The sequence below is a fragment of the Microcaecilia unicolor genome, chromosome 11 (assembly GCF_901765095.1).
Source record: "Microcaecilia unicolor chromosome 11, aMicUni1.1, whole genome shotgun sequence".
Classification (NCBI taxonomy): Eukaryota; Metazoa; Chordata; class Amphibia; order Gymnophiona; family Siphonopidae; genus Microcaecilia; species Microcaecilia unicolor.
The window spans coordinates 182052612-182079610 of NC_044041.1; the positions used below are offsets into that span (position 1 = coordinate 182052612).

The 26999-nt window shown below is 44.8% G+C and overlaps 1 protein-coding gene across 1 annotated transcript in view; it reads left to right on the forward strand.

The window, feature by feature from the left end:
• The window catches only part of ACTN4 (actinin alpha 4), a 135283-nt gene extending 111186 nt beyond the window's left edge, over positions 1-24097 (forward strand). The window contains exons 15-21 of the mRNA XM_030218362.1: positions 5387-5569; positions 7169-7303; positions 7982-8161; positions 9866-10012; positions 11963-12043; positions 15716-15874; positions 23305-24097. Of these exons, the coding sequence (XP_030074222.1) occupies positions 5387-5569; positions 7169-7303; positions 7982-8161; positions 9866-10012; positions 11963-12043; positions 15716-15874; positions 23305-23463 (1044 nt within the window). The 3' untranslated portion in view covers positions 23464-24097. The remainder of the gene's footprint in view (positions 1-5386; positions 5570-7168; positions 7304-7981; positions 8162-9865; positions 10013-11962; positions 12044-15715; positions 15875-23304) is intronic.
• Positions 24098-26999: the final 2902 nt, after the last annotated feature.

The window sequence follows — 26999 nt, forward strand, 5'->3', positions numbered from 1 at the left end:
AAGATTTGTATCCAAGATGAGGGAATCTCTAGCTGTTTTGCAGTTTTTCACATACCTTAAACCAGAGCCTTCATATGCCAAGTAGATCAATTTTTTCTAGGATGGCAGTTAAAAATGTGTCACTCAAAAGTTTTGCATATGTGCTTCAAGTTCAGATTTGTTTGGAAGATGATAGTCTTTCTCCCCAATGTTCTAAAAAGCATTAGACATTATAGAACATGTTGTATCTGCTTAAGAACTTTCTGTGTTGCTGAACACCAGCCACTTTAAAACCCTTTAGCGTCCAGTGTTCCCATCAATCTGTTCCCATATGGCTTATTACGGGAACATTGGACACTAAAGGGTTATTAAACTTCTAGGGCCGATTTTTCTTTCCTGGGTTTTTTGCTCATATTAACATCTAGTAACATACAATGTGACCATGTGATGTGGCCTGTGCAGTGTTTTACATTCCTGGGTTTTTTTTTTTTTTTTTTTTGGTGGGGGGGGGGGGGGGGGGGGGGGAATTTTGCACCAGTCTACAATGCAGATTTCTCCATCCTATGCAGAATTTTGCACAAGGACCAGGAGTTGGTGGTGGATTTGCATGGTTTCCCAGCACATGCCCTTCCCGTCCTTCACCCCCCCCCCCCCCCAGGAACAATTGGCAACTGCATGCCAAGCTGTGTTGTCGCCCTCTGTTGTTTGAGACTGGTTGATGGATTTGAACTGCGAGGGCTGTACTGTATTAGTACTGTTCAGGCAGTCTGAACCAGGGTGGCAGAGGAAGAGGACGTGTCCCTGTGTGAAGCTGTTCTCCTCTGATGCTGATCAGTGTAAACGGGGAGGAGGAGAAGGAGGTGGAGGGAAAGCACAGCATGTGTGCTACAGACGAGGGAGTTTTGGGTTGGTTTTTTGAGAGAGGAATGGAGAGATAACTGAGGTGGGGGGCTTTTGGGGATGATGAAAGGGGAAGAAGCTGGTGATTCAGGGCGGAAGGGCTTGGAAAGCTGGGGGATGAAATCTGACAGGAGGGGGGAGGGAGTTGAGCCTGAGCTGAATGAAAGTGAGGACAGACAAGCCAAGCCTGTACAATGGGAGAATCCTACACACAAATTATATAAATAAATAAATAATTCAAAATTTTATAACATGCACAGAAATCCCCTGGGAGTAGATTCCAGGCTGCAGATTAGTTCTGCATTCTCACTTATCATCATGGGTTAATTTTGGGGGTAGCAGCCTTTTCAAGCACTAGAGCCAGGATAGCAGTAGTGGTATGCACCTAGGGTTACCATATTTGCCTTAAGAAAAAGAGGACCCCCGCCCTGTCCCCTGTCTAGGTTTCCTCTCTCTCCCCCCATGTATATGCCCTCCCCAATTTTCCAGCCTCCCTCCACCCACATGACTCTATTCACTACCCTTCCCCTCCCCTCCTGTACCTTATTGTAGTGTCCTGGTGGTCTAGTGGAATCTTTGGGGCAGGAAAGAGCCCCTTCTTTCCTACCCAGCGCGGCTGTAGACCTCTCTTGCTCCCGGCACTGATTCAGAATGGCTGCTGAGAGTTCAAGCAGTGACTTTGCAAGACTTGTGTGGAAGTCTCGCGAGGCCACTGCTTGAACTCTCGGCAGCCATTTTGAAGCGGCGCCGGGAGCAAGACAGTCTGCAGATGTGCCAGGCAGAAAATAGGGGGCTGTTTGCCGGGAGAAAGTCAGTCTGCAGATGCGCCAGGCAGAAAAGAGGGGGCTTTCGTGCCCCACAGAGGTCACTAGACCATCAGGGCACCACACTAAGGTAAAGGAGGGGAGGATGGGACGCCTGCCAGCCTGCTTGTTCGTCCGCAAATCTTGGCAAACGGACATGCTGGCAAAACCCTCCCGGATGCCCGGCCGTGTACTCAAAAAGAGAGCATGTCCAGGTAAAACCGGACATATGGTAACCGTATATATGCATCAGCTCTTCCCTTCCAGCCAGCCTTACAAAGAAGAGGAGGAAAACTGGGTGAGCCTGGGGCAGCCATCACAAAAAGCAGCCGCTCTGCCCCCCTCAAATCCACCCCTCCTTTCCTGGTTTTTGCAGGGACCAGGAGGGGGGGGTGGGAATGAGCCTGACACAGAAAAAGAAAGAACAAACATTAGCTCATGATGTGATTTGTGGACAGCAGCATTAGCCTTCAGATCTTTAACCCAGGCCTTGACGATAGGCCCAAGTCTGAAACTTGGCAGCAGAAATGCCAGTTACCCAAGGCTGGCTTGTAGACAGAACAATCAAACACTTTCTATCCGGCTTCAAGGAAGAGCAGCAGAGCCAGCAGTTCTGGCTTACCCTGGAAACGGGGCATAGTTGGTGGTGTAAATAATTTTGGCTTCCTTGTGGAAATGGAGAGGAGTCGCTGGTGGGTGTGGATCTTTTCAGTCTATGCAGTTGTTGAGGCCATGAGAGAGAATAGGGAAAGGGTGAAGAGATAAGGAGTCCATGCCTGTACCTGCTTATTCCACTACTTTTTGTGCAGACTGCTGGCCCTGCTGTAGTTTATTATATGCTAAGCATACAAAAAAAGGAAGTCCAAATCTCCCGTAAGGACAAAACAAAACACAAAAAAAGGCGGAAGACAACCCAAAACAAACCAAAAAGAAGGGAGTTAGAGCGCCAGAAAAGTTTAATAGGACCCTACACGGTCCGTGTTTCGGCCAGCAGGCCTTCCTCAGGGGTCTAAAAACAAAACAAATAAATTGACATCAAACATATAAATGGCGAGTGACCGACTCACCTGCAAATGCGCAGTAGAGACTTCCCTCTCTGTCCCGCCCTCGCGTCAAGACGTGATGATGTCAGAGGGCGGAACAGTGAGGAAAACGGAGTCGGAGTCACTGTCGGATGCTGCCGCTGCCACCTGGAAACGAACATCACGCGCACCAACCTCCACCCTCCCCGCCGCCGCTCCCGCCCCCCTCCGTATCAGGCCCCCCGCACTGACCTGACAGTGCCTCTCACCTCCGTGTGGAAGCGTTGCAGGCAGCAGCAGAGCCGGCACTGAGGGGGAGGGAGCGGCGGCGAGGAGGGTAGCTGGAAATCTTGCCCGTTTTAACGGGCTTAACGGCTAGTATGTACATATCCTATATAATAAAACTCACCTCCAACGTTCTAATGCTTGGGACCGTGGCTCCCTCAGCAGGTGGTCTACTAGGCAGCATCGAACTCAATGACGTCAACAAACACAGCTGAACGCAGGAACTGGCTGCTGGCACGTGCAAAAAAAAAGAAAAAAAAAAGGCACCAGACCCACAGTAACAAAAAAAAAAAAAAAAAAAAACCCAAAAGGGTGAAGAGAGAGCCTCCGGGCAACTCAGCAGGGGCCCTCGACCACACTGCAAGCTGCAGGAAGCTGAATCGCCCTCCAGTCCTGCACTAACCAAAAAAAAAAAAAAAAAAAGTGAACACACAGGCTCGCGGCACCTCAGCAAGCAGCAGGAAGCTGAACAGCCCTCTGGACCCGCACTAACAAAACAAAAACAAAGGTGAAGACAGCCTCCAGCGTATCAGCAGGGGTCGACTATAACGTAAGCTGCTTGAAGCCTAGCAGACGGACCAACTTTCCTAACAGCAGGTACACTTATGGGAGAGAAAGGGCAGGAAAAAAAAAAAAGAGCACAATCACGAGATTAAAAAAAGAAAAGGAACTGAAAAACCAGGGGGGGGGGGGGGGGGGGAACTACCCTGCACCTCAGACAGAAGGAAGGGGTCATACACACAACACACAGGGGCTCATTTTCAAAGCACTTAGCCTCCCAAAGTTCCATAGAAACCTATGGAACTTAGCCTCACAAAGTGCTTTGAAAATATGCCTCACAGTCTTTCACTCTTTGTGTGACACACACTCTCAAACACACACACTCTCTGTCTGACACACACACATGTTCTCTCTCACATGCAGGGAGGGGGGGAGGAAAAGAGAGGGGCCTGGAACTTCAAGGGGAGACAGACAAAAACACATGGAGAGGGGGGAGAGAACAGAATGAGAGGGAAAGGGGAGAGGACAAATGTTACACATGGATGGATGGAGGGCATGGACAAAAGAGTACAATCGCAGGATTAAAACAAGGAAAAGTTACTGAAAATACAAACACATGGGGGGGAGGGGACGACCCTGCAACACGGACAGAAGGAAAGGGTCATGCACACACACAAATACACACACACAGAGACAGACACACTCACACACACTCACACACACTCACACTCAGACTCACTGCTCGCCCCTGTGGTCCCAGAACTTCAAACACAAAAGGTGGGGGTAACTGCACATCTGACAGAATGAGGGGGTCATGCACACACGCAGACACATACTCTGGCACACTATAGCTCTGTGTCACACACACACACACACACTTTTCCACTCTCTGTGTCTCACTGTGACACACACTCAAACACACACACTTTACTAACAACTCTACAGATACAACAAAAAAAAAAAAAAAAACCATTGCTAGCGCCCGTTTCCTTACAAACAGAAATGGGCCTTTTTTACTAGTTAAATATAAAGTACAATTCTTCCAAAATTTAAAAATTTATAAGAGATAGAAGTTAAAAATTAAAAACAATTTAACAATATGTCCAAGGGTTTATTATATGCTAGCCATATTGAGGAAGAACAAATGAAGGAATCAAAGGGAGGGGAGGAAGATTGAAGGTGGAGGAGGGGCAAGAATGAGAAGGGATGTGGGAAGGCAAGATTGTCAGAGGTTTGAAGGGGCTTGTGGGGATTGTGTTGGGTAGAAGGGACAAGATGGTGTGGGATCTGAACGAGGGGACTGGGGGTGTGGGTGAGAATTAGAGAGGGGGGGGCAAGGTCTAAGTAATGTGATTTGGAAAGGTACAGTGGGGGGAACATGGAGAGCATTTATTGCTTCAACCTTTTCCCTTGAAGATGAGGAGGCTGTGGTTTTGAATCCAGGACCTCCAACCTTCCGTGGAGAAATTTTTTGTTTGTTTGTTTGTCGGTAATTAAGAGAGTGGCGATACTTTCTGTGATTGTGAAGACAATCGTAGAGATTCTGACCTTGTTGTAAGGTTTGCTCCTTATTTTCCAACAAGACAAAACAAGGAACTTGGGACGTTTTTCACCCTTGACGCAAGTAGACTCTCGCCGAAACACGGCCAGTGTCGGGTCACATTCTGAATAAATTTTCACCTATTGTCCCAGTCTTGAATGCCTTTGCGTGCTTTCTGTTTTGCCTTGGTCGGTGTACTATTGAGCCCTATTTGTTCTCTTGCTTGGATTTTTATTAGACAACATAGCGCGTTGACTTGACTTAAAATAAAACTTGGCCATCAGTTCGTTGCAGCACATTAGATATCCTCAAGATTGTTTATTCAGCAGCATTTGATCTGACGTCTTATTTTCCAGGGCCTAATGGCAGCGCATGAACAATTTAAATTCACACTACCAGATGCCGACAAGGAGCGGGAAGCTATCCTGGGCATTCAGAACGAGGCTCAAAAAATTGCAGATTACAACAACATCAAACTAGCAGGAGGCAACCCCTATACCTCAGTCACCCCGCAAATCATCAACTCCAAGTGGGAGAAGGTAGGTGGAGGAGTGGCCTAGTGGTTAGGGTGGTGGACTCTGGTCCTGCGGAACTGAGGAACTGAGTTTGATTCCCACTTCAGGCACAGGCAGCTCCTTGTGACTCTGGGCCAGTCACTTAACCCTCCATTGCCCCATGTGAGCCGCATTGAGCCTGCCATGAGTGGGAAAGCGCAGGGTACAAATGTAACAAAAATAAAATAGATACTATTGGATATTCTACATGGAATGTTTCTACTATTGGAGATTCTACATGGAATGTTGCTATTCCACTAGCAACATTCCATGTAGAAGCCTGCGCGGCCACATTGGTGATCTGCAAGGGCCGACTTCTACATGGAATGTTGCTAGTGGAATAGCAACATTCCATGTAGAATCTCAAATAGTAGCAACAGTGGAGGAGTGGCCTAGTGGTTAAGGTGGTGGACTTTGGTCCTGAGGAACTGAGTTTGATTCCCACTTCAGGCACAGGCAGCTCCTTGTGACTCTGGGCAAGTCACCTAATCCTCCATTGCCCCATGTAAGCCGCATTGAGCCTGCCATGAGTGGGAAAGCGCAGGGTACAAATGTAACAAAAATAAAATAGATACTATTGGAGATTCTACATGGAATGTTGCTACTATTGGAGATTCTACATGGAATGTTGCTATTCCACTAGCAACATTCTATGTAGAAGGCTGTGCAGGCTTCTGTTTCTGTGAGTCTGATGTCCTGCACGTACGTGCAGGACGTCAGACTCACAGAAGCAGAAGCCTGCGCGGCCACATTGCTGGTCTGCAAGGGCCGACTTCTGCATGGAATGTTGCTAGTGAAATAGCAACATTCCATGTAGAATCTCAAATAGTAGCAACAGTGGAGGAGTGGCCTAGTGGTTAAGGTGGTGGACTTTGGTCCTGGGGAACTGAGGAACTGAGTTCGATTCCCACTTCAGGCACAGGCCTTGTGACTCTGGGCAAGTCACTTAACCCTCCATTGCCGCATGTGAGCCGCATTGAGCCTGCCATGAGTGGGAAAGCGCAGGGTACAAATGTAACAAAACTAAAATAGATACTATTGGAGATTCTACATGGAATGTTTCTACTATTGGAGATTCTACATGGAATGTTGCTATTCCACTAGCAACAATCCATGTAGAAGCCTGCGCGGCCACATTGGTGATCTGCAAGGGCTGACTTCTACATGGAATGTTGCTAGTGGAATAGCAACATTCCAGGTAGAATCTCAAATAGTAGCAACAGTGGAGGAGTGGCCTAGTGGTTAGGGTGGTGGACTCTGGTCCTGGGGAACTGAGGAACTGAGTTTGATTCCCACTTCAGGCACAGGCAGCTCCTTGTGACTCTGGGCAAGTCACTTAACCCTCCATTGCCCCATGTAAGCCACATTGAGCCTGCCATGAGTGGGAAAGTGTGGGGTACAAATGTAACAAAAACAAGTAAGAAACAATGGTTAAAATGCTTTACGTTGTCTGGAGTTTAGTAAATTAGCACATTCTCTGTCCTTTTTTCGTATTATCTTTCATATTGTAAGGGGGATGCAAGCAACTGCTCCCCTTTTTTTCCTTACTGGGGCACAGAACACTGACTCGCTGCTTTCATGTAGGTTCAGCAGCTGGTACCGAAACGGGACAATGCATTAAAAGTCGAACAAAACAAGCAACAGTCCAATGAACATCTGCGTCTACAGTTTGCAAACCAGGCTAATATTGTGGGGCCCTGGATCCAGACCAAAATGGAGGTGAGATCCGTTCTCTGCTACATTTCATTCATTTATTTTTCTGTTACCTATTAAGTAAGAGGAACTGGTCCTGTGACCCACAGAGAGATCTGGGGTTGGGTTAAATTTGGGCACCACAGAGATGATGCTGTTTTTCTCGATCCCTTGGTGCACCATCTATCAGTTAGTGAGTGGTGTGGAGTTGCCTCTGGGTGGGGGAGGGGGGAGGAGGGGTTGGATGGGCAACCCTTGGTTTTCTGTAGGTCCTTGTTCCACACACAGAGTGGGGAGAAAACTCAGAGGGAAGACTGATCACAGAAAATAAAATGGTGAGACTGAATTAACAAGACAAAAATATTTGTACACGCACCCGCTTCATCACAGAACAGGTTCAAGCATGAGGAGCAGCAGTGCAAGCTGTGCACGTCGGCTGTACTGATTACTAACACTCCTGTGTTGGTTTTTTTAAAAAAGCAAATGCACACGGACAGTGGTTTGCATTAGCATTGCTTTTACAGTCTGAAAATAGTTAAAATGCTACTGTTATTCCCACTTGGGCAGCACAGATATTTCAGTGGTGGTCTTAATAATATTTTGGTGCTGGTCTCTACAACACAATGTATTGACTGCATTGCTGGGTGTGCTTTGTATGACCGTTCCTTCTGTGCACAAGTGCTCACCGCTATTTTACTGTTGCAGGAAATTGGCCGCATTGCGATTGAGATGCACGGGACACTCGAGGATCAGTTGAACCATTTGAAACAGTACGAGAGAAGCATTATCAATTACAAACCCAACATCGATAAATTGGAACAAGAGCACCAGCTTATCCAGGAGGCCCTGATCTTCGACAACAAGCACACCAACTACACTATGGAGGTGAGAAACCATGTGGATCTGGGCACCCACTTCCCTCGTTTTAAGATAAGGAATATTTTTATTACACTATGAGGGGCATAATCGAACGTGAACGCCCATCTCCATGGGCGTCTATGTCCGAGAACGGGTACGTGAAGGGGCGGGACAGACCGTATTTTCGAAAAAAAATGGCCACCCATCTTTTTTTTCGATAATACGGTTTGTGCCCGGCAAATGCATCGGAGTTGTGCGGATTTGAGCTGGGCGGTTTTGTTTTTAAGCGATAATGGAAACCGAAGGCGCCCATCTCAAAAACGAGCAAATCCAAGGCATTTGGTCGTTGGAGGGGCCAGGATTCGTAGTGCACTGGCCCCCCTCACCTGCCAGGACACCAACCGGGCACCCTAGGGAGCACTTATAACAGTTAAAAAAAAAAAAAAAAAAAGTAAAATACCTCCCAAGTCCATAGCTCCCTTCCTTTGGGTGCTGAGCCCCTCAAATCCCCCCCAAAACCCACTGCCCACAACTCTACACCATTACCATAGCCCTTATGGCTGAAGGGGGGCACCTACATGTGGGTACAGTGGGTTTTGGGGGCGGTTTGAAGGGCTCCCATTTACCACTACAAGTGTAATAGGTAGGGGTTGGGATGGGCCTGGGTCCACCTGCCTGAAGTCCACTGCACCCACTAACAACTGCTCCAGGGACCTGCATACATAGTAACATAGTAGATGACGGCAGAAAAAGACCTGCACGGTCCATCCAGTCTGCCCAACAAGATAACTCATGTGCTACTTTTTGTGTATACCCTACTTTGATTTGTACCTGTGCTCTTCAGGGCACAGACCATATAAGTCTGCCCAGCACTATCCCCTCCTCACAACCACCAGCCCCGCCTCCCAACCACCGGCTCTGGCACAGACCGTATAAGTCTGCCCAGCACTATCCCTGCCTCCCACCACCGGCTCTGGCACAGAACCGTATAAGTCTGCCCAGCACTATCCCTGCCTCCCACCACCGGCTCTGGCACAGAACCGTATAAGTCTGCCCAGCACCATCCCTGCCTCCCAACCACCAGCCCCACCTCCCGATCTTGACTAAGCTCCTGAGGATCCATTCCTTCTGCACAGGATTCCTTTATGCTTATCCCACGCATGTTTGAATTCCGTTACCGTTTTCATACTGCTGTGATGGAGCTGGGTATGGCATTTGAGGCTGGCATACAGGCTGGAAAACAAAGTTGTTAAAGTTGGGGGTTTTTTGGTGGGAGGGAGTTAGTGACCACTGGGGTGGTCATTCCTGATTCCCTCCGGTGGTCATCTGGTCATTTAGGGCACTTTTCTGGGGCTTGTTCGTGAAAAAAAAGGGTAAAAAAAAAAAGTGACCTAAATTCGCGCTAAAAACGCATTTCTTTTTTTGATTATCGGCCGAAGGCGCCCATCTCTCCTCGGCCGATAAACACACCCCAGTCCCGCCTTCACGCCTCCGACACGCCCCCGTCAACTTTGTTCATTCCCGCGACGGAGTTGAAGAGCCCAAAATCGGCTTTCGATTATACCGATTTGGGCGCCTTTGCGAGATGGGCGCCTATCTCCCAATTTGGGTCGAAATCTGGGTGCTCATCACTTTCGAAAATAAGGCTGTATGTGGAAAGAGTGTTTAAAGGGTTGTGACATATCTGCTGGTGGATATGTAACATGTTTTTTTTTTTTTTTTTTTTTGTAGCATATTCGTATGGGCTTGGAGCATCTTCTCACTACTGTTGCTAGAACCATCAATGAGGTAGAGAACCAGATCCTTACTCGTGATGCTAAGGGCATCAGCCAAGAACAGATGCACGAGTTCCGAGCCTCTTTCAACCATTTTGACAAGGTAATGAACGAACGTGCAGATTTTCATCTTTCTGGGACATGGAAGGGAGGCACAGGGCAGCCTAAAAGTGATAAAAGGAGGAGTTATCTCTGTCACACACACACACTCTCTCTCTCACAGCAATAGAAATACATGTAGAATAACGGTTAAGTGGTACAACCTTTCTTAAAAGTGTATACTATACCCTGGGTTTGGGGAAAGCTTCTAGTGAAGGTGATGAAAACAAAAATAACAGAACTAAGAGCTTTCGATAATTCTAACATAGTCTGCCTTCCCTTTTTGTGAATTTGCTAATAGAGATTGTAATGAAGACTAGTAGCTTAACTAGGTTTAAAACAGATTTGGAGGGAAATTCTTAGATTTGGGTGTTCCCTTGCTACTTGAAGTGAACAATAGGTAATGTGCTTTTCCTTTTTGGATCTGCTGGGTTCTCCCATAAGACTGGCCAGTGTCAGGACGCTGGGGTCTTGATGGACAACGAATCCGCAATATCAATATCTCTGGTAACATCCAATGACATATACACACAAACCAGGACTTGTAGCCACCAACTCGGAGAGAGTGCTTGAAACAGTTCAAACCAGTATAATATAATAGAAATGTTTGTGTATGTAGAGTACCCTCAGATATTTACCACTATTACTGCAGTCAGTAATGCTGCTACAAAGTGGCATAGCACTTCTTTCATCGGGTAACTCTAACAAATTTTTTGGGAGGAGCAACATATGCTCATTTTTTCATGCTTCCAAATCACCTCAGTGCTATAAAATCGCTTATCACTTTTTTAAAAATATATATACTAGGTGAAAACTGTGCACTTATCTTGACAAAATTCTTGCCTCGCTGACAGAACTATCTTGCCACGCTGAAACATTCAGCAATTGCCTTCCCCTGAAACCGCCCCTACACGCCTTACATACACCAAAATCTCTCTATATAAAATGCACCTCCAACATTCTATGAAGCCTCCACAACTCCCAACGTTCTAAATGCATGGTGGTGAAACCCACATCTCCTGAACTGACATCACGTACTTCCGGGTTCGTCACAAGCAGAAGTGACCAACCACACGAGGTTTCTCGGCTTCAGAATGTTGGAGGTGCATTCTATTAAATGGGATTGGTCAGTTCATTGAAGCACAGCCAGAGCTCAGTGTCCTGCACAGTAACACTCAGACACCAGAGAGAGAGAAGGGGGGGCCTGAAACGAGAGAGGGAGGGGGGGCCTGACACCAGAGAGGGGGGGAGAGTTATCTCTGTCACACACACACTCTCTCTCACACAGTCAATGTTTTTCTCTCTCTCACTCTCACACACTCTGTCTCACACTGTATCACATTCACTCTCTATGTGTCACAAAGTCACTCACACACTCTCTTGGTCTCATACACTCAGTCTCACAGAGTCTGTGTCTCACACACACTCTCTCGCACACACTGTATCTGTGTGAAACACACTTTCTCACACTGTGTCTCACATACGCACTTGCACACACTCTCATTCTCACACACACACTCTCATTCTCACACACACACTGTCTCTCTCACAGACACACTCGCATATTCACTCTCTCAAACATACACAATCCGAGGAAAACCTTGCTAGCGCCCGTTTCATTTGTGTCAGAAATGGGCCTTTTTTACTAGTTTCTATTATATTATACTGGTGTGAACTGTTTCAAGCACTCTCTCCGAGTTGGTGGCTACAAGTCCTGGTTTGTGTGTATATGTCATTGGGGGTCTTGATGGACGGCATTTATAGTTTTAACGCAGTAACTAAATGTCTTTGTTTTTATCTTCCCTCATGCTTGTTCCTTACTGTACGTTTGCATGTATGACATCCCCTTCATTCCCTGATCCTTGATTAATTTTGTCCTGTGAACTGCATAGACAAATGCTGTTGATAGATGGTTATATCAAAGTAAATTTGAACTTCTAACAATACCTTGCAGGACCACACTGGGGCCTTGGGACCAGAAGAATTTAAAGCCTGCCTTATCAGTTTGGGATATGATGTGGAGAATGACAGACAGGTACAGAATGTTACTCTTCCTCTGCCTTCAGACGGTTACCGCTTCTTCCTGCTCAGTCATTCGTACTTTTTTATATGCTTTTCCTCTTATACTGTGGACTTTGATCCTGGGGAACTGAGTTCGATTCCCACTGCAGCTCCTTGTGGCTCTGGGCAAGTCACTTAACCCTCCATTGCCCCTGCTACAAAATAAGTACCTGAATATATGTAAACCGCTTTGAATGTAGTTGCAAAAACCTCAGAAAGGCAGTATAAGTCCCATTTCCCTATTTGAGATTCTAGATGGAATGTTGCTACTATTGAGATTCTGTTGCTACTATTTGAGATTCTACATGGAATGTTGCTATTCCACTAGCAACATTCCATGTAGAAGCCTGCCCTTGCAGATCAGCAACGCGGCTGCGCAGGCTTCTGTTTCTGTGAGTCTGATGTCCTGCACGTACATGCAGGACGTCAGACTCACAGAAACAGAAGCCTGCGACTGCATTGCTGACCTGCAAGGCCGGGTTCAATTCCCACTGCAGCTCCTTGTGACTCTGGGCAAGTCACTTAACCCTCCATTGTCCCTGGTACTGCTTTGAATGTAGTTGCAAAAACCTCAGAAAGGCGGTATACCAAGTCCCATTTCCCTTTCCCTTTATCTACCACTTTGCCTGCCTGTTTGATTTTATAAGCTCTCTTTCTCTGCTCTTGGCTTGTTGCTTACTATTAAGTATATTAATTTGTGTGGTAGGTGGTTTGTTTTTTGAATTGGCAGTTTCCTCCTCTCCTTTTTGTATCTCAGGTCATTTTGGAAGCAGGACAAAGATCTGGTGCCATGAGGCTTCATTCACAACTACCCAGAATTTTTCTATTTCATATCCCCCCCTCCCCCTCCAAATACACACTTAGTTTTGGCCATTGCAGTAATGAGCCTGCAGTCATGGGCTTTGAATCCAGCCACTAGGTGTCAGCCTTTAACCAATGGTATATTCCCTCCTCCTGGGATTGAACTGTAGGCTGTCAGTGCATAGCACCTACCTCCTCAGCCACCATGTCAGCCTTGTCTTTTGTAGATTTTATTTCTTTATTATAACACTAGTAAAAATGGCCCGTTTCTGGCGCGGATGAAACGGGCGCTAGCGGGCACGGGACTCCCTTCCCCTCCCCTTACGGTACCTGTTCGGTCGGGGCAGGAAAGAAAGAGCCCCCTCTTTCCTGCCCGTAGCGGTGGTGGTAGCTTGCATCGTGTGGGAGTCCGGCTCTCGGCGTTTCAAAATGGCCATCGAGAGTTGAAATCTCGCGAGGCAGCTTGAACTCTCGGCGGCCATTTTCAAACGCCGAGAGCCGGACTCCCACACGATGCAGCAAGGAAGCCACCGGTACGGGAGGAAAGAGGGGGCTCTTTCTTTCCTGGCCCGACGGAACAGGTACCTCTATACCACCAGGGAGACACGCGTAAGGGGAGGGGAGGTGACAGGGGGGGAGAGAGGTTGGTGAGGTTAAGAGTGTGCTACCGTGGGCGGGGCGGTAAGTTGTAAGGGGCGGGGCTATGTGGCGAAAGGGGCTGGGTTCATGTGCACGTCGTCGGCGGCTGGGATTTGTTGGAAGGGGAGGAGTACACTGCTCCCCGTGCGTTAATTTGTTTTCGTGTTCTGCCCTCGACGTCATCACGTGTGACGCGAGGGCGGGGCATGAAGATGTTGTGGCTTCACCACCATGAAACCACGAACCGGTGTGTGAGTGACTTCAGTGACGTCAGTGTCCTCAGAAAGTTGAGGCTGCGTTTTATTATAGTAGATGGTGTGTTTCATTTCTTTTATCCTTTTTGCTGCTTCATCTTCTCCCTTTGGGGATGGTCTCCTTTGTTCTTCGCCCATCTCCTTGAAATAGGTACAAAGGGAGCCCGGGGCACCAATGACTTGCATGCTCGTATGGCTATTTGCTATAGATTGGTATGCTTCCTGTTTATAGGCATTGTCAAATCTCTTGCGGAGGAAAAGGGAATTAAGTTGAGCACTCTGGCACTCATGCCTATGGTGGACCTTATCTTGGATAATTAAACAGTAAAATGTAGTCATGTTTCCTAAATATGGAGTTCGCCCAGAGTCATATTACTGTTAAGACCTTAGTGTAGCAGAGTGTGTTTTTAAGCGTCACAGTAACTTTGACTTTATTTCAGCTTGTATTGAGTAGTAAGTGTTGTCCTCACTATATTTTTGCTAGTATTTAACACACTTGTTTGATAGCGGCTGTTTGTACCCATGGGACACAGATCCCTACGTTACATTTCCTTGCTAATGAAATGACTTCTCCCTGTGTGTTTTGCATTTTATTGATTTTATACCAAATTTTGTTACCTGTGCATGATTTAGTGTGGTGGATGGGGAGGAGGAAGTAGCTGCAGTTTTACTATTCTGACCACAAGTCAGATGACCATCTGCCATTCTGCCTCTGTTTTGCATGAGCCTGCCTAACATTAGCTCTGGCATATGTGGAAGAATCACTTTTAATCTGAAACTGTCGGATAAGTTGTCATTGGATGTTTTTCCAGCAGTACTGTGAAGTGGGAAGGAAGACGTTGGTTTCTGCCACAAAATTAAAGAGTTTCATTAATGATTAAATTTATTATTTTTTTTATTTTATTTTTATTTTATTTGTACCCCGCGCTTTTTCCCACTCATGGCAGGCTCAATGCGGCAGGCGATGGAGGGTTAAGTGACTTGCCCAGAGTCACAAGGAGCTGCCTGTGCCGGGAATCGAACTCAGTTCCTCAGTTCCCCAGGACCAAAGTCCACCACCCTTAACCACTAGGCCACTCCTCCACTCCATGGGCGTCTCTCTATTCTACTACTACTACTACTTAACATTTCTAAAGCGCTACCAGGGTTACGCAGTGCTGTACAATTTAACACAGAGGACAGTCCCTGCTCAAAGGCGCTTACAATCTAAAGGACAAAAAGTGCAGTCAATCAAATTGGGGCAGTCTAGATTTCCTGAATAGAAGTAGAATGGTTAGGTGCCGAAGGCGACATTGAAGAGGTGGGCTTTGAGCAAGGATTTGAAGATGGGCAGGGAGGGGGCTTGGCGTATGGACTCAGGGAGTTTATTCCAAGCATAGGGTGAGGCGAGGCAGAAAGGGCGGAGCCTGGCATTGGCGGTGGTGGAGAAGGGTACTGAGAGGAGGGATTTGTCCTGTGAGCGGATGTTACGGGTAGGAGGAGATGAGGGTAGAGAGGTAATGAGGGGCTGCAGATTGAGTGCATTTGTAGGTAAGTAGGAGAAGCTTGAACTGTATGCGGTACCTGATCGGAAGCCAGTGAAGTGACTTGAGGAGAGGGGTAATATGAGCATATCGGTCTAGGCGGAAGATAAGACGCGCAGCAGAGTTCTGAACGGATCGAAGGGGGGATAGATGGTTAAGTGGGAGGCCAGTGAGGAGTAGGTTGCAGTAGGCGAGAGGTAATGAGAGAGTAGATGTTGCATTATTGCATAACTGGGAATTGCAGGTGGTAGAGGAGAGGACAGGGAAAGGGTGCAGCATTGTGTAAAGGTACTCCATCTTTTCTATTCACTTGCCCAGTGGGCAAGCGGCTTTAAGTGATCTTTTTCACAATGTGGGTGATGTAATACCCCTGCTCTGTAAATGGTGATCTGTAAGTGCAGTCATTCTAAATTTCTCCTTTAACGACAGGGTGATGCAGAATTTCATCGGATTATGGCTATTGTGGATCCCAACAACACAGGATATGTAACATTCCAGGGCTTCATTGATTTCATGTCCCGAGAGACAACGGATACAGACACTGCTGACCAGGTCATCGCTTCCTTCAAAGTTCTTGCTGGAGACAAGGTGAGTGTGAATGATGTGTCTGAAATTCTGAAGGGAAGGATTTGTGAAAGAATAAGGGCTTATTGTCTCCCTGTAACCATTCCTGTATGTTCGTTGGATTTAAGGGACTTCGGTATTATATGATGGTCTGTCCAGAGTGTCTTCCAAAGGATAAATAATAGCCAAATTGTAGAGTCACACAAAGAGCAATGAAGAAAGAGTGTTGCGAAATAAGAGTTTTTGAAGTTTTCCTTTCAAAAATTAAGGAGTATTTTCACATTTGGTTATTAAGAGCTCTTGTGGTATGTTTTATGAAAGCTGAAATGCTTTTTTTTTTTTGGTTGACGAGCAGGATTGACTCGGACACATTACCAGGGCCAACCTAACCATCAAACAAACTAGGTGGTTTCCTAGGGCAGAATCTTCTTGGGGTGGGGGGAGTTGATAAAGAGCAGCTGCAGTCAAATGAAAATAGATCATTACAACCACATGAGCTCGGAACTATCAACTACTCAATACTTTTAGTTAAGTGTTTTTACAGAGAATTCTGGAAGTGATGACATTGGGGTAGTCATGATTGTTAAGTTTTTAATTATTAAAGTCTTGATGGAGCCTGGAATGTAATGGAGGGGAAGAGAACAAGGCAGAAGATTTGCCTAGAGTGGCTAATTCCCTTTCACTGGCCCTGTATGTAAGTAGATGACATCATCACACATCACCAGGTTGGAATATCTATGGTAAAGCTCAGAACTTAAATGTAAGGTTCTGAGTGTACATACTCATACACAGTGATATCAGTCCATTTTATTTTATTTTTTTTCCATTTTGCTGAATGGACATGAAAACAAAGCTCTTATATTCCTTATCATTCATGCCAGACCAGTCCAGGCAACTAGAGTTATATCCCTCTGCCAGCAGCTATAGAAAAAAAGCTCAAAGCAAACTTCCTTATTGTCCCTGCCTGACCAGTCCAGAAACTGTGTGTTATGCCTGTCAACCAGCAGATGGAGACAGAAGATAAACCTAAGTGTTTTGCATATTAAGGGCACTGTGCAGTGATTGCTTCTCAGTATGTTTTGTCTCCTGTGGATGATGGGTTCCTATGCAGCTCCTGAACTGTCTGAGGATTTTAGCTTCTATACCAGTTGGAAAACTGACTTTTAGTTGAGCTGAGGGGATTGAATATTTAAAAAAAAAAATTTAATTTTGTTGGCTTTTATGGGGGATTACTCAGTGAGTCTCTTCTTCTCCTCTTTCCACCTGGTTGTTTGCTGCCGTAATATATATTTTATTATTCAATTAAACAGCACTGAAGTATCCAGAAAGATGCCTGGGCTGTTTGTTGGAAGGGAGCTTCGGTCAAACTATTACTTCAAGGGAGCTCAAGCAGTTTCTAACTCAATGCTGCAGTAGCATTGTCAGACAGGCAGAATTTGAAACCACTTCCTTCTGCTGCACCAGTTTTGCAGCATGGATAGTTCTGGCAGCTTTCCCAACAGGGAGAGCAAAGCACTGCTCTCTCTGCAGCAGTAGCCACTGAGAAGCAGCAGGTCAGTGTAGTGTATTCCGGGGATGCTTCTTCACTGTCACAGTTCTCTTTCTCAGTGTCGGACAGGAATCAGTTCAGCTTCTCTTGGACTCAGAAACAGACTATGCTGCTTTCAGCTCTCAGTGCCGCACTCTTCATGCTACAAATATGGAAATGGTGTTTTTAGAACCTCTTTCTCCACAGTGTACAACTGATAAACAAGTTGATATCATCTTTGGTTTTATCAAAAGGAGAATAGATAGTGATATCATTTGCATATGAGAAGCAGGGCTGAGTTTAAGGCAATTTCAAAGCTGCCCTCTTAAGCACTGGAGAAACACCAGCATCTCATCACTGACAATCCTCAGAATGTAGCCTCTGAGTACAAATCAGCACAGGCTTCTGTGCCAACTAAAAGGCGTCTCCAAGGCTATAGCACTGATCTAGGTTTTCTGTCCTCAGCCCAAAGATCTTGACTCCACCCTAGAACATAAGAATATAAGCATTGCCATACTGGGACAGACCAAAGGTCCATCAAACCAACATCCCGTTTCCAACAGTGGCCAATCCAGGTTAACAGAATTAACAGTGGATTTTCCCGAAGTCCATCTTAATAATGGCTTATGGACTTTTAGAGAGGTATCCAAACCTTTTTTAAACCCTGCTAAGCTAACTGCTTTTACCACATTCTCTGGCAGTGAATTTCAGAGTTTAATTATATGTTGAGTAAAGAAATATTTTCTCCGGTGTGTTTAAATTTACTACTTTGTAGCTTCATTGTGTGCCCCCCTAGTCCTAGTATTTTTGGAAAGAGTAAACAAATGATTCACGTCTACCTGTTCCACTCCACACATTATTTATAGACCTCTATCATATCTCCCCTCAGCCATCTTTTCTCCAAGCTGAAGGAGCCCTAGCTGCTGTAGTCTTTCCTCATAGGGAAGTTGTCCCATCCCCTTTATCATTTTTGTTACCCTTCTCTGTACCTTTTCTAATTCCACTATATCTTTTTTGAGATGTGGTGACTCAAATTGCACACAGTGTTCAAGGTGCAGTCGCACCATGGAGCGATACAAAGGCATTATAACGTCCTCACTTTTGTTTTCCAACCCTTTCCTAATAATACCTAACATTCTATTTGCTTCCCTTAGCCGCTGCCGCTGAGCTGAGGGTTTCTGTCTAGTGCAGACATTCAAATTGATATCTCTTGTGCTTTGATCATTGGCCATCCTCTGCTGGCGTCAGCTCATGTTTTGGTTACAGTAGCTGAGTCTTGAGTTTCACTGCCCCTACCAGAGCAGTCCCGCTAATTTCTGTAAAAGATGTTTAACAATGTCAAAGACTGCGCGTAAAAGTTAAGGTAGAAATCTTAGAGCTCATAGGAATCTTTGACAATTGAATGGGTAGACATGAATCGATGGTTTACTCTTTCCAAAAATACTAGGACTAGGGTACATGCAATAAAGCTGCAAAGTAGTAAATTTAAAACAAACCGGAGAAAATATTTCTTCACTCAACGTGTAAATTAAACTCTGCACTTCGTTGCCAGAGAATGTGGTAAAAGCAGTTAGCTTAGCAGGGCTAATTATCCAAAGCTAAAAAGGTTTGGATAATTAGATTCTAAAAGAAAAGTTCATAAGCCATTATTAAGATGGACTCGGGGGGAAAATAGACTGTTTTATTTCTAGGATAGGCAGCATAAAATCTGTTTTTCCTGTTTTGGGGTCTTGCCAGGTACTTGTGACCTGGATTGACCACTGTTGGGAACAGGATACTGGGCTTGATGGACCTTCAGTCTGTTCCAGTATATATTCTGAAGATTCTTCTTCCATGTAGGCTTGAAACCTTTCCAAATTTGATAATGCAGAACAGGAGCTCCCTTCTGCATACACATATCAAATAACTGGCCCTGAAAGCATGAAAATTGACCAGTGTTTCATTTCTGCTCTGGGTCTGCAAGCCCCACCAATTCAAGGTACCTTAGTGGCAGCAAGGATTCCGTCCACCAGATGTACCTATGCATGTAAATGGAAGAGATTTTCTATCTGGTATTTTGCTAATGGTTATAACACCATTTAAGGGCCCTGTTTACTAAGCCGTGCTATAAGTGTGCTAGCGTTTTTAGCATGCATTAACCCATTAGTGCCCAATGCTCCCATATTTGTTCCCAAATGTGCGAACATTGGGCACTAATGGGTTAATGCTAGAGACAAATAAAAACAAGAAAGTGAGGACAAATGTGAAGGAATCCAAAGAACTTTATTGAGAAGCATAAAACGACCCGACACGGCCGTGTTTCGGCATCTAAGCCTGCATCAGGGGGGTCAAACAAATCTCCTTTGGTTGTTACTTGATTAAAATCTGGTAATGTGGTGATGGACTTCCCGCAAATTCGGAAGTTTAAGAGCTCAACTGTAATACCCCTCAACGGCAGTACACTAAACACTTATGAGACAATCCATTCTCAAGCAGGACAGGTAAGGGATTAGAGAATTACTTATTGTGGGAATGAAATGGCGTTGGGCAGCCTTTCCTTGTTTTAAAAAAAATTTGGCCGCTCTGATCAATATCTGGACAGGCTACTCCTGGTCAATGGACAAACAAAGACTGAGTGGCCCTGAATGTGGGAATCACCCTCTCGTGTGTCTGATTCAATCATGCTTTGTCAGTAGGATAGGGCAGAGAGTTGGTTTACTTATTTATAATGGGGGCATCTTGCTAAAGATGTAAAAAGACTGGAAGCGGTTCAAAGAAAAGCTACAAAAATGGTATGGGATTTGCGTTGCAATACGTACGAGGAGAGACTTGCCGACCTGAACATGTATACCTTGGAGGAAAGGAGAAACAGGGGGTGACATGATACAGACGTTCAGATATTTGAAAGGTATTAATCCGCAAAAACAAACCTTTTCCGGAGACGGGAAGGTGGTAGAATTACAGGACATGAATTGAGGTTGAAGGGAGGCGGGGCAGACTCAGGAGTAATGTCAGGAAGAGGGTGGTGGATACGTGTAATGCCTTTCCGCGGGAGGTGGTGGTGGAGATGAAAACGGTAATGGAATTCAAACGTGTGGGATAAACACAAATTAATCCTGTTTAGATGGAATGGATCCACGGAGTCTTGACAGCAGTTGGGTGGCGACGCCAGTAATTGGGAAGCGAAACTGGTGCTGGGCAGACTTCTACAGTCTATGGCCTGATCGTGACTGAATAGATATGGATGGGCTTGAGTGTAAATTAAGGGGCTTCGACGTTAGCTTCAGAACTTTTAGTACAAGAACAGTGCTGGGCAGACTCCTATGGTCTGTGCCCTGAAAATGGCAAGGACAAATCAAACTCAGGTATACATATAAAGTATCGCATACCATGTAAAATGAGTTTATCTCATTGGGCGGACCTGATGGACCGTACAGGGGTTTATCTGCCGTCATTTACTATGTTACTAAACGTTTTCTGTAGACAGAATTAACACATAAACTCATTTTACATGGTATGCAATACTTTATCTTGTTGAGCAGACTGGATGGGACCGTACAGGTCTTTATCTGCCATCATTTACTATGCTACTATGAGTTTTCTGTAGACAGAATTAACAGGGCACACAATCCCTCCTGCCTCTTTCAGAGTGGCATTCCTTCCAGAGCTATCAAGGATACAGCTCTGTGGGGGAAGGATCACACTTGTTCAGAACTTTATACTTATTTATACTGATTTTTGGATAGAGTTGCTTTTCTGATTAAACCCTGGTGCTATAAGATGTTGTACACTTGTGTGCCGGATTCAGTTATTCTGTCTACAGCAAAACACTTGCTATAGGTAAGTAACTGTACGGTAAGTTCCAGAAGCTGTTGGGAAATTACTGTTTTTTGCTGAGGAGATGGATCATAGGTAGAGCTTCTGATTTTAAGTTTCAACCAAAAAATACTGACAACACCTCTGATGCAAAAATGCAAAAAATTTATGCATTGGATAAACATGGAAAAATCACCAGATCTCTAGTATTCACCCCTCCTCCTCTTGCCTGCTTTGAGTCTTTCCTGAAAAGCTTATATTTAATTCTACAAGAAAAGATACCCGGGTGATGGTGTCCGAGCTATGAAAACAAGATATTTTTGTACACTCAAAAATCTGTAACTAGCTGGAAAATCTTTACATTTGAAAGTGCAGAGAGCTTGAAACTAAAATAACGGAGGAATTGCTGCTGGAAGGGAGTGCATTTTGTGTTAGTTTTTTTTTTATCTTCCCCTGTCTCTGAAATAAAAGATTTTATTGTTACTATGTATGTTACTATATTATAACTTGTGGTTTTAAGGTGTCATGTAACGCCTCAGTGCTACCCTTAACACCCACCTGGGGTTAACCCTGTGGCTGTCTGGAGGGTCCTACACAGCACTGTCCAGGCCCGCCTACACTGGCATACCCTCCATCCAACACTGGGCGAGTCTCCCCACCTGCAAGTTATTCCCTGGTGGTTTCTAGGGACGCTGGGATCACAAACCTGGGGCCCCACAGTTCCTAGAAAAACACTCGCAGACCGAGCACACAAACTGCCAGGATTCTTAGTCAGTCCTGAACAACGGCGCTAATAAACTAATAGGTTTATTATCAAAAAAACTAGAACAGTGAACGATAAAAGTTTTAAAACAGGAACAGGTAAAATAACAGGGATTTAATGTTAAATTTAATGAACACTTGTTACTACCTAAGTAGTACCTGGGGAGATCAGGAAAAGAAACTGCTCGCTAGGAATTGAACAGGGTCTCAGTGCAGAGGTTTACTTCCTCCACAGTCCCAACTGACAGTGGAGAACTTGGACTTAAGGGCCAATCAGGTTACAGAGCACCAGCACTGAGGATGTTTGGTCTGTGACGCTGCAGGCTACCCTTCTCAGGAGCCCTCCTCTTTTCTTTGGGGAAGTTAAGCAAAAAGCTACTACAGCTATAATGCAGAGGTCAGGCACCACATGTTGGCCAATCAGGGAAATACACTGAAGGGAAGATGTGTGTCATAGGGCAGCAATACAAATCACAAAGCATGGGAAGCCCCCTGTTCTGCCACATAAGGAACGTCAAATTTTAGAGCACTCTGTAAAGATTCTTCAATAATGTGGTAATTAGGACATGAAATAATTGTAAATTGTCAGAGCAAATACAAAGAAAATTCCTTTTTAGCAAATTAAGTGGGAAAATACCGATTTTTAAATATTTAATAAAGGCTACCAAAAAATGGAATTATTTAAAATTTTAATTTTGTGACATAAAAACACTAATATACAGTTTTTAGCATCCAGTATACCCAAAGCACCCAGTTAGCTTGAAAATAACCACATAAAATTATTTGTTTAGGAAAAACTTGCTATATTGCTTTTAACTATGAAACACAGCAAGGTGGTTTACAGACTTAAGTACGTGCATTTAGTTTATAAAACCCTAGAGCAGGGATGGGCAACCTGTGGCCCACAATTGAATTATGCGGCTCGCGAGATCATGGGAAGTATACACACAGATCATCATTAACCAGAGTTTTGACAATTTTAAATACTGCATTTCACAGATGTTTTCAGAATTGCCACCTGATCTGTTTGGCTTTTTTTTGTTTTTAATTACAGGAGGTCTGTGCAGATCTGTGGATTTCTGCTTCCAGCATTATATAATTTCTATGTATTCATTTGTTTTGACATTTATACCCCACATTATCCCAAACATGCTTTTCAATGTGGCTAACAGTAAATAAAACAACAGACAAGGTTTACAAAGCCATAAACAAAATATCAAATATAGACCATTGATAGCTGGGAATAGGACCGACATTCATGCCATCCCCCTGCCCTAGAATCAGAAGCCCTACTTTGTGTATGACATGTTTTTGATCTCTCTTCTCGTTGTTAAAAGCACCAATTCTGTTTTGTTCTTCTGTCCTTCAGAATTACATCACAGCAGCTGAGCTGCGCCGAGAGCTGCCCCCAGACCAAGCTGAGTATTGCATTGCTCGCATGGCACCGTACCAGGGTTCTGATGCTGCACCGGGTGCCCTTGACTACATGTCTTTTTCCACAGCACTGTATGGCGAGAGCGATCTGTGAAAGGCACCACAGCCACCCAACCAACCCTTCAGTCATTCGGAAGCTTAAAAGAGAAAAAGGTCTTCTGTATATTTACACAAAGCTCCCCTAACCCACAGATAAAGGAAATGGGCACACCGATACGTGCTGGGAATTTGCAGAATGTGCCTCGCCTTGCCCACGGCACTGCTCGGGCTATACAGCGAAGGCATAAAGAAAATAATATTGACTGCTAACCCACCCACTCATATGACAGAGGAGCTGTGATGCACTCGGCAGCTATCTGTTACCTGGGCGCTCGCTGGGAGGAGGGGGAAGGAAAGAGCAATGGAATCTTTGACCATGGTGGGGAAGGGGGGGGGGAACACTTTTTTTTTTGGTGCTGTGCATGCTGGAGAAGGGATTACCTGGTTTGTCTTTTGGGGGCTCACTGTATAAGGTCAGGTTTTTTTTTCCTTGAGATCTCATGGGTTTCACTGGACTTTCTGCTTCCATGGAAGAGGAGTGCTGAGTGCCTTGGACCTGTTCATGTGGTCAGTGCTTGAGTATCAAGTGGCTCTGAGTGTATCTCAGCTGCTGCTGCTCTTTGCAGACCGAATCATGGCTGGAAAGGCTGTAATGGCTTTTCCACCTTGTGCAGCATGAGGATATTTTTTTTAATCCCTTCTCCTTTTCTTCCTATGAGATAACTATCTGGTGGAGGGGGGGGGGAGTAGGAGAGCGGGTTAGATACTAGTGTCATCAGCTTTTTTTTTTGGGGGGGGGGGCTGGTTAAACTGGGTTCTGAATTATGCCAATTTATCACTTTATGGCCCTTCTGTCTTTTCTGGATTGAAAGAACAATCTAAAAAAAAAAAAAGAGCCTTTTGGTATCGACCACTTCCACCTGGAAAACGATGAGCCTAAAATGTTTCTCATTCACAAACTATTTCCTTTTTTTTTTTTTTTTAAATTAGTCTGTATCTTGATCCCATGGCTCTACGTTTTTGGCAGTGTGTATATGTATGTATGTGGCCCATCTCTTTCCCGACCCTGTTGGGGGAATGGAATACTGTATAGCTTCCTGTGGTATAGACTCTGACTTATGCCAGCAATCTATAGATTTGACTTTTGAACTTTCTCTTAATAATTGAAGATGAAACTTAGAACTGAAAATAGGAAATCAGCAATAAGTGGTGTGTAAAATTACTTATGCATCTCTTTCTCAGAAGTGCAGTTAAATCCTGCTTGCATTGTCCATACTTAAGAACTTCTGGTCACCTGGTTCTGTTGCTCTCTAGGAATAGGCCTGCCTTTCCACGGAGAGCAACTGAAATGCATCTTTTAAAAAGATTCAAGGAGAGACTTTTGAGGCATTTCTATAAGTTCCCTCCACAGTTATATCAAAATCATGTGTAATCAAGGGATGAAAATATCCCCTTTCCCTTTAACCACCATGATTAAAACTAAACAGCACAGAAGCTCTCCAAACGCCTTCTACCCCTTCTAAATTACTGTGGCTGCCTCGGATCAAGGGCGATTACCGCAGTTTAGGGGTTCTGAGACATTAAGAACCCTGGTTCCTCTGCCTTCCGGTGTCATTTCTCTTCTGAAGCACATGAGGGCATGGGAGTTTGGTGTCATTTTAAGCCTTTCATTAGGGGCTGTGTAAAGGATCTGTGCATAAAAAGGATTCTGTGTTCACCTCCCCCCCTCCCCCCCAGCCTGTGAGGGAGAAAAGCTTCCTGTTTTGATTGAGGGATGGGTGAATACAAAGAGTGGCTGACTGACAAACTGCAGTTGAAAAATGAAGAGCAGTAAGCCTTGATGTCGGGTATGGTTAGAGTTCTTTACCTAGGCGGCCGCCTGATCTTCCAGCACCTCCCATAAGGATTCATCCTTGTGGTAATTCTGCTTATTTTCTGAGGACCAAAAAAAATAAAAATCTTAAGAGGCTTATTTACTTAACTTAGGAATTTATTATATAAATATATATTCATCTAGCAAACTATATTTTCAGTTTTTCTTGACTTGTAATTAAAATATTGCTGATTATTGTAACAAGAGAAACTGTACCAACATTCCAGGCCTTGGCGTGTAATTGTTCTTGTATTTTTTTTCATGAACTGTAGTTTCAAAAACAGCATTTTACTGATTGTGGAAGGGGTGGGTGGGCATGGGGAGGAGGGACCACTGCCTCTCTCCCAGGTGGATTTTCCACTCCTTCAGAATATAAAGACTTGCTGCCTCTGACAAAATAATAAAATGTGGAATATTTTTAAGAATTGTTTTATTTAATTCTATACTGCAAACAATAGCTCAGTGGTTTATTAATTTCTCAATAAAATATCTCCCCCCCACCTGGTTTGCTTTTCTAACCAGTTCAAATGTTTCTGGAAATCTTGTGATGGTGCTGATCCAGTTTGACACTGCGGTCTATTAATTCCACATTTTCCTGCAGAGTGGGAAGCTGAATAGTTAAAAAAAAAAAAAAAAAAAAAAAAAAAATCCATTCACTGTACAGTGAAACCTCGGTTTTCGTCGATAATCCGTCCGAAAACAATCGGCAAAATCCGAAACCGACGAAAACCGAGGCAATTAACGAGGACGCCCAAAATCGGGAGAAGGACATCCATCTTCCGATACAAATTGGGAGATGGATGTCCTTCTTTTTCGACGAAATCCGAGGCAACCGACGAAACCTGAGACATTTCTAGTCGAAAAAAATCAACGAAATCCGACGCTGACGAAAACCGAGGTTTCACTGTATATGAGGAAATTAATTTAGGGCCCCTTTTACTAAACTGTAGCAAAAGGGAGCCTGTGCTGGCATCGGCGCACGTTTTTCATGCGCACCCAGATCCCCTTTTACCGCAGCAGGTAAACGGTAGGTCTTGCTTTTCTGCAGGAAATGACCATGCGGCAAGTAAAGTGCTTGTCATATGGTCATTTTTCTTGGGGGGGGGGGGGAGCCCTTGCCGCCACCCATTGAGGTGGCGGAAAGGGATCCCTGCGACACTGCCCAGATATGACGGCACGCTGGGGGGTGGAATTACCGCGGGGCTGCTGCTGTGGCTCGGTGGTACTTGCTGTTTAGGGAGCGGTAAGCCCGTGTTGGGCTTACTGCCGCTTTGTGGACGGGGTCTTTTGATTGCTATGGACAAGATCTTTATGAACGTTCAGGCCACGCTGTTACTTTAAGTCCTGAAATGTGTGTGTGTATGTATAGGTAAATAAAAATAAATATATACACACACATTATTTATGTATACATACACTCTTTGTTGTTAAGTATATATTAGCCACTTCTTAATATATTTAACGTTCAAAAGAGGCAACCTGGAGAATATTCCAAGAAGAAAGGGTAAGAGAAAAGACCTAGTACCAACACTGGTTTGAAGATTAATTTGAACAGTTTGCTTCCAGTGAAACACACTTAGATTAGAAGAAAGTCAGGGTTAATGTTCAAAGTGATTTAAACAGCCAGGAGAAAGAAGCTCCTGCTTGTTTTAAATTGTTTGAGCACAGTGGCGTAGCTATGTGGGGCCAGGGGGGGCCTGAGCCCCTGTAGATTTGGC